This window comes from Arachis ipaensis, chromosome B10 (genome assembly GCF_000816755.2).
Source record: "Arachis ipaensis cultivar K30076 chromosome B10, Araip1.1, whole genome shotgun sequence".
In the NCBI taxonomy this organism is placed as follows: domain Eukaryota; kingdom Viridiplantae; phylum Streptophyta; class Magnoliopsida; order Fabales; family Fabaceae; genus Arachis; species Arachis ipaensis.
Window position 1 is genome coordinate 6872353 of NC_029794.2, and position 8132 is coordinate 6880484.

General features: G+C 37.7%; 1 protein-coding gene across 1 annotated transcript; it reads right to left on the bottom strand.

The window, feature by feature from the left end:
• LOC107622730 (peptide methionine sulfoxide reductase B5) lies at positions 1547-3526 on the bottom strand. Its single transcript, XM_016324740.2, has 3 exons — positions 3143-3526; positions 2427-2583; positions 1547-1897 (listed from the first exon to the last, which is right to left on the bottom strand). The coding sequence occupies exons 1-3, from the start codon at positions 3472-3474 to the stop codon at positions 1742-1744; spliced, it is 645 nt and encodes a 214-aa protein (XP_016180226.1). The 5' UTR covers positions 3475-3526; the 3' UTR covers positions 1547-1741.

Consider the following 8132-nt stretch of genomic DNA (forward strand, 5'->3'; position numbering starts at 1 on the left):
GATTAGAATTTAATATATATATATATAATAGGAATATTTTAGTTGTATTTTATAATAGAGATATTATAGTAATTTTTTATAAAAAATATTAATTTATTAATTTTTTTTGTTAAACTGATTTGTCCGGTCTAATTTTAATAAAAATAATACAATTTAATTGATTATATGTATTAAATTTTAATTTTTAAAAAATATCTTTAAAAAAAATATTTTTAACATCTTTATCTAAGTAGCTCTCTTTTTATTTTTCTCAAATTTGGAAAAGAGAGATATTTGTTTTGACGAGGGAAAAGAATCCAAGTCAATTGGGATTGGTTGAGAAAATAAATAAATACAGACTTATCCAGTTATCTGTCAAAATTAAATTTCTTATTTGATAAGAAATAAATAACAAAGTGTACTTATCAATGAGTTATAACTCAAATGACATAATTTTTGGGACCTCAACTAAAAAGTTGCCAATTAACAACTTCACATAAAAATAACTCTATAATACTAAAATGTGAAATGAAAGTGTTTACAGAGATATAGATTATGGAACAATATAGGTTAAAACTTTTGGTTGAAAATGACATTAAATCCGAAAATGTCCCCACTGCCAAAAAAAAATCCAATAATAAGATTCCTCCACAAATTCATCCAAAAGATTTTGTGCAAATTGTGTACCAAAAATATGAAAGACTTGTCAATTTTCTTCCCTTCTTTTTTCATTATCACACAAGCAATCACAGAATATTTCACAATAGTCACGAGAATTTAATTTTTTTTATGCACGGTGTAAAACTCACTATTAAATAAATGTGTACAATTTTACACGGTTATAGCATTGAAAATAAACTCTAATAAAAACAAATCTGATATCAACTTATTCATGAAGATTATTCTCTCAACAAAAATTGTTTATTAACTCAACCTCAAACTACTTAGTTAAACAAATGAGCCCCATGCAAAGTCTATTCTTTGAGGTTTATTATTGGTTCATTGAGGCTTATCACGCAAAACTCAATTAATATACATAGATCAAATTCATCTAAAGTAGATTAAAGAAGCCAGTTGGATAACAAAATTTTAATCACTTTTGAATTAGGCCTCAAATTCAACCTCTAAATATATCTAATCATTCTTTTACATATATAAAAGAATATATGGTGAATTTGATTTTATTGTTATCATTTGTAACAATTGGTTAAAAAAGAATGACAGAATCTTTAAAATAAAAAAAAAAATAGGTGTTGCAAAAGTAATCAATAGGTCAATTAGGAATTACAAAAGAATATGATTAGAAATTAGTTTATCTTATCTCACTCATGTTCCACCTTGTTGTGTTGTGCTTTTGTTTCAAAAAAAAAATAAAGAGAAGTGCTAGGGGCAGCACTTTTGTTAAATTCTGGCCAGCACTTAACCATCAAAAGGAAATTGAATGATTCTACACCATTAGATGCAATCTCACACCATTAAAAACATCATTAATAATTAATTGATGGCTAAAAACCACAAAATCTACTGCCCCTAGACTTTCTCAAAAATAAATAAGTGCTTTTAGTTTAAAAAAAAAAACAAATAAATAAATTGCAGTAGCCTCAAAACTTCCCCGTCAAGTACACCAAGGAAAGAAGATCAAGTACATATGAACTTTGTGAAACATAATTACTTAGGCAACATAATTGTTCACGCAATAATACAGAGAATTATTTACTATCTTATATCTTAGTTCTTAAGAAGCCATGTATGCATAGATGGATTAGCCGGTGTTGGCGGGTGCAAACTTGAGTGAGATGCTATTGACACAATGGCGTTCATTAGTAGGTGTTGGAAATCCTTCACCTTTGAATACATGCCCAAGATGTCCACCACATGCACTACACGTTATTTCGGTCCTCATTCCATCAGGGTCCGGCTGATCATCAAATCAATATTCATACACCACAATCTCATCAGAAAGTTATATGTTTTAGACTTTTAGATAGATTACTTTTTAATAAAAAAGAGTTAGCTTAAGCAACATTTTCAAAATGGATATGAACAAAGACAACATCACTAAGGCAGCGTTTGCCAACACTACAATGCAAGAACAAAAATGGTGGTTATATATTCAAGTCCAAATGTCTTCGTGTGAAAAATAGCTTAAATATGGATATATGTAAAACAGTTTAGTCAAATATATCAAATAATAAATTTAGTCAAACGTCTTAATTAATATAATAGCAACATTTTGAAATAGACAAAAAAAATCACTAAGGTGGCATTCAGTGACTCTGCAATGTTAAGGATAACTTAATAAAACATATTAAGTTATCTAATAATTTTCAACTATAGAAAGCATATTTATTTGCAAACAAAATATCTTTATTCTTGAATATATACTTCTCCATATTTTTGGGTGTTTAGACAAATACCAAAACTGGCTTAAGATCAAGAGAACTCACATGGCGACTTATGGCTCCGGGAAGACCCTGATAGAACGCTGGCCAGCCACAACCAGAATTGAATTTTGTTATTGACCTGTATAGAGGAGTCCCACAACCTGCACAGTTGTAAACTCCCTCACCAAAGAACTTGTCATATTCTCCAGTCCCTGGAAACCTGAATAGCAAAATTACTTTTACTATACTATATCAAATTTGAGCGACTCTTATACAATATCATAATATGGAGTGGACTCACTTATCTCAAGAGCTAACTTGAGAGGTTAGAAATGCTCTCGCTATTTGTAAGGAATATTATCTACCTAGACCTTATCCTTAGATAATGTCAAATTCTAAAGCTCATTTGTTTAGTGACACAGAACACTAAGTCAATACAAAATCATATTTGGATAAGACATAAACAGAAATATTATCACTAGAGATTTTTTGTGTTCTTTCCCAATTTATTTTTATTTTTATTATTATTTTCATTAAAAAAATTAAAAATTAATTTTTCATAATTTATTATAATTTATTATCAAATAAAATATAAAATCGCGATTATTTATGTTTTATTCTCTATATCTTAACTTATTCTGTTTTCAAAATCAAACACAGCCAAACATGCAACTATAGAGTTGATCCCATTAATCAAGGCACTGAATTAATTGGAGTTGTTATTTGTTAACTAGAAGCAAAACAAAACAAGGGAAGAAGGGATGTTATATTATTGTTACTCGGTGCCTTTTTGCCTGAGAATCCGAAACTGCTCGGGGGAGAGGATGGCATGCCATTCTTCCTCTGATTTCCGGAGGGAGCCAGGTGCAGCCATGGCCACGAACCTACCGCCGCGGAAACCGCCACGCTTCAGGTGGTGATGATGAAGGCCGGGTGAAGCAGCAAGTGGGGTTGGAATGATGGTGGATGGTGGAGGAAAGGTGAAGAGGGAGGTGGTGGAAGTGGGATGAGAATGGAGAATGGAGAAGATGGGTTTAGTGGTGTCGGAAGAACAGAGAGGTGTGGCTCTCAGAACACTGAAGGCCATGTTCTGTGATATTGTTGTGTTCATTGGTCAATCTAGCAGTAGCAGGTGGGTGTGACCGTTTCTTAGAATTTCACATGGTATTTATACCACTTCATGTGATGGATAAATTTATCGAATTATTATTAAAATTTTATTTTTAATTTTAATAGTCCATCTGTCCTAAATAGTTTCACCGTATGTTAACTAAATAAAAAATTTAATTTTAATATACTATCATGGTAACACGTGCATCTAATAATATAATGTCACACTAATAAAAATAAGGAAATCAAGAAGGTACCAACAAAAAATTAGCCAAATGTCTCTAGGTGAAAATAAAAAATCTCTATATGGATGGTAATTATACTAGGCATTAGGATGTTTCTTCTACTAAGTATTAGAATTTTCTTTTTCATACTAAATGGATGTTTTTTTATATATTTTATAAATTTTTTTATATACTAAGAATTAGGATTGTTGGAAGCAGAGTTCCGTAATCTCCGCTCCTAATTCTCCAACGTATCATTCGGAATTTTAATTTGGGGTGAGAAGCAATTAATATCAAATATTATAAATTAAAAACAAATAAAATTAATTAAATATAATTATAAATTAGTTAAGTTGTTTATTTTTTGGCTGATCACCTCTTAGTTTCATATACTTTTCCTGATAAAAATAATTATTTTTTATATTGATTAAATGATTAAAAAAACAATTATTATTATTATATTAATTAATATATTAAAAAGAAATTATTATCTAAATAATAATTTAAACAAATAAATATAATTAAATAATTATATAAAATATTTTATACTATTAATATATTAAAATTTATTAATATTATTCCAAGAATATATTGGGTTGGATTTTAAAATACTATATAACAGTATTGTTCATACCCTGACCCAATAATAAAGGTCCAGGATCCAAGTAAAAAGGCCTAACCCAAAGGGTTGGCCCTCACCCAGTACCAGCCTTCATTCCCAGAAGTCGGTACTGAACACAACCTGCTCCAGAGAAGTCGGATACGAGGGTTAGCTGGCAGATAACACTCATTCGAATGAGTAACTACCCCTAGAAACTCTCTAACCACTTCATAGAGCCATATCTTAACCTCCCTAAGATATGGGAACGGTTATCCACCTAAAAAGGTGGCACTACTTCAGCGGTGGTTATTGGTTCGCCACTATAAATACACTGACACCATTCAGGTATCACCAAGTCCAATACTCTCTAACCTGCTCACATTCTTGCTAACTTAGGCATCGGAGTGTCTTTGCAGGTACCACCCCCCATTCTTTCTCACGTACAAGTCGGACGGAGGAACACCGAGTACCAGGTCCACTCGAAAGCCGCCTCCTTCATACGTTTGGGCCAACCAACGCCATCCAGCCCATTAATCTCCGGTTACCCACCGTAACATTGGCGCCGTTGCCGGGGACCCGAGAGATCAACCAGTGATGGCGGATAGATCCCCTGAAGAGGGTCATGTGGAGACAGATTCTGAACAAGAGAATCTGAACACTGGAAACAATGAGGCAGACCAGACCCTTCACCAGGAAGCCAACGATCAACACAGGGAAGGCACCTCCGGAATCAAAAACCCAAAGGTAAATTCCTTGGAGGGGCGCGAATCAGAAAAAGAAGGACCATCCCACGCAATTGAGCTCATGGGATTAGTCCACAGTCGCCTCGAGCAGCTAGAACAGGAACGGGAACGACAAAAGGAAACCGAAAAGAACCTAAAAGAGGAGATGGAGCGACGAAAAGAGTTAGAAAGAAAACTCTTAAAGTTAGAATCCTCCCTCAAAGGTCAGAACTCCCACGACGGTAGAGAAGATTCGCCCTTAGGGGAGAACGATCCTTTTAGCGAGGACATAATGAGGGCAAAAGTTCCGAGAAACTTTAGAAGCCCCGATATGGACCTCTATGACAGAACCTCTGATCCAAAGCATCACCTGAGCAACTTCAAAAGTCGGATGTATCTGGCTGACGCCTCTGACGCTACGCGATGCAAAGCTTTTCCGACAACCTTGTCAAAAGCAGCGATGAAGTGGTTCGACAGCCTCCCTTCGAGGTCAATTACCAGTTTTGAAGACCTCTCAAGAAAGTTCTTGATGAGGTTCTGCATCCAGAAAGACAAAGTAAAACATGCACCAAGTCTCCTGAGAATAAAACAAGAGGTCGGGGAGTCCTTACGGGCATATATGGAAAGGTTCAACAAAGCATGTTTGGAGATTCAAGACCTGCCCACCGAAGCAGTCATCATGGGGCTAGTCAATGGTCTTAGAGAAGGTCCCTTCTCACAGTCCATATCAAAAAGACACCCCGCCTCTTTAAGTGATGTACAGGAAAGAGCTGAAAAGGCGACACGCCAATAAAGCCACTAGGATTTTTGCCCCTCTACACCACCTTTGGAAAGGGGGAGAAATCAAAGACTCTGAGTATAGACTTCATAGTCATCGACGTGGGGTCAGCCTATAATGCTTTAATCGGCAGAGCTACCCTTAATCGGCTCGGAGCGGTGGTATCGACACCCCACCTCTGCATGAAATTCCCGACCTCAGCGGGGATAGCAACGGTGAGGGGAGATCAGAAGCTGGCAAGGAAATGCTACAATGAAAGCCTAAACCTGAGAGGAAAAGGCAAAGAAGTTCACACAATAGAGCTTGGTGGAGCAAGGATTAAAGAAGAGCTGCGACCCCAGCCCGGGGGAAAAACCAAGGAGATTCAGGTCGGCGAAGAGGAAGGAAAAAACACTCACATAGGAGCCAACCTAGGGGAAACCCTAAGACAAGGGTTGACTAAGCTCCTAAGGGATAATTCCGATCTCTTCGCCAGGAAGGCCTCCGACATGCCTGGGATAGATCCCGAACTCATGTCCCACAAGCTTTCGGTCTACTCAGGATCTCGACCTGTACAACAACGAAGACGCAAGCTCGGCCCAGAGCGAGCTCTAATAGTAGAGGAGCAAGTACAAGCGCTCCTAGAAGCCGGTTTCATCAGAGAAGTCAAGTATCCAACATGGCTAGCCAATGTAGTGCTAGTCAAAAAACAAAATGGTAAATGGAGAATGTGCATCGACTATACCGACTTAAATAAGGCATGTCCCAAGGACCCTTATTCACTACCAAGCATTGACGCCCTAGTAGACTCTAGCTCGGGGTATCAATACTTGTCGTTCATGGACGCCTACTCAGGGTATAACCAGATCCCGATGTACGAACCAGACCAGGAAAAAACATCATTCATCACGCCCAGAGCTAACTTTTGCTACGTGGTCATGCCATTTGGATTGAAAAATGCAGGGGCCACATATCAGAGGCTGATGAATAAGGTGTTTGCCCCTCACCTAGGGAGCTTAATGGAAGTGTACGTCGACGATATGTTGGTAAAGACCAAGAAAGAAGCCGACTTTCCAGGAGTTCAAAAAGTTTTTGAGCCAACCTCCTATTTTGACCCGACCTGTAGCCGGAAAAGACCTCGTCCTATACCTATCCGTGGCAGACAAGGCTGTCTCAGCAGCCTTGATAAGAGAAGACGAGGACGGTCAACACCCAATCTATTTCATCAGTAAAGTTCTACAGGGCCCTGAGCTAAGGTATCACAAATTAGAGAAGTTTGCCTACTCCTTAGTGATAGCCTCTCGAAGGCTACGGCCTTACTTTCAAGCTCACACAATAAGAGTCCGCACGAACCAACCTATGAAGTAAATCCTCCAAAAGACGGATGTTGCAGGAAGAATGGTTCAATGGGCAATAGAGCTCTCCGAGTTCGACTTGAAGTACAAAACTCGGACGGCGATTAAAGCCCAGTGCCTCGCCGACTTCATTGCAGAATATGCAGGGGATCAAGAGGATAAACCAACTACATGGGAACTCTACGTAGATGGATCCTCCAACAAAACAGGAAGCGGCGCAGGCATAATATTGGTAGATGAAAGGGGAACCCAGATAGAGGTCTCCCTCAAGTTTGAATTCCCAGCTTCAAATAATCAGGCAGAGTATGAAGCCTTGATTGCAGGATTAAAGCTGGCAGAAGAAGTCGGTGCTACAAAGGTAATGGTATACAGTGACTCTCAAGTGGTGACCTCCCAAATAAGTGGAGAATATCAGGCAAAAGACCCAAATATGAAGAGATACTTGGAAAAAACTCTGGAGCACCTTGGTCATTTTGCAGAAACCGAGGTCACGCACATAACTCGGGACCTAAATAGCAGAGCAGACGCCCTATCCAAGTTAGCAAGTACCAAGCCAGGAGGAAATAACAGAAGCCTGATCCAAGAAACTCTCCAGGAACCTTCAGTGGTAAAAATGGAAGACAAACAAGAAGTCTTTGAAGTGGTCGGATTAAACCTCGGATGGATGAACCCCTTGGTCGAATACCTGAAATTCGACATCCTCCCCAAGGAGGAAAAGGAGGCCAAGAAAATCCGAAGGGAAGCACAACACTATACCCTGGTGAAAAATATTCTCTATAGAAGGGGGATATCAACACCATTGTTAAAGTGCGTACCGACCTCAAGAGCCACCGAGGTATTAGAAGAGGTACATAGTGGAATCTGCGGGAACCATCTCGGAGCAAGGTCATTAGCCAGAAAGGTGATCCGAGCTGGATTCTACTGGCCAACCTTGCAGAAAGATGCCACAGACTTTGTGAAAAAATGCCAACCGTGTCAAATGCATGCAAATTTCCACGTG

Excerpts from the sequence above, each read along its gene's own strand:
- LOC107622730 (XM_016324740.2), bottom strand. The coding sequence starts at position 3,474 with ATGAACACAACAATATCACAGAACATGGCCTTCAGTGTTCTGAGAGCC. Across the intron at positions 2,584-3,142 it reads CTCAGGCAAAAAGGCACCGA|GTTTCCAGGGACTGGAGAAT; the intron begins GTAACAATAATA and ends TTTGCTATTCAG. Across the intron at positions 1,898-2,426 it reads CCGGAGCCATAAGTCGCCAT|CCGGACCCTGATGGAATGAG; the intron begins GTGAGTTCTCTT and ends TTTGATGATCAG.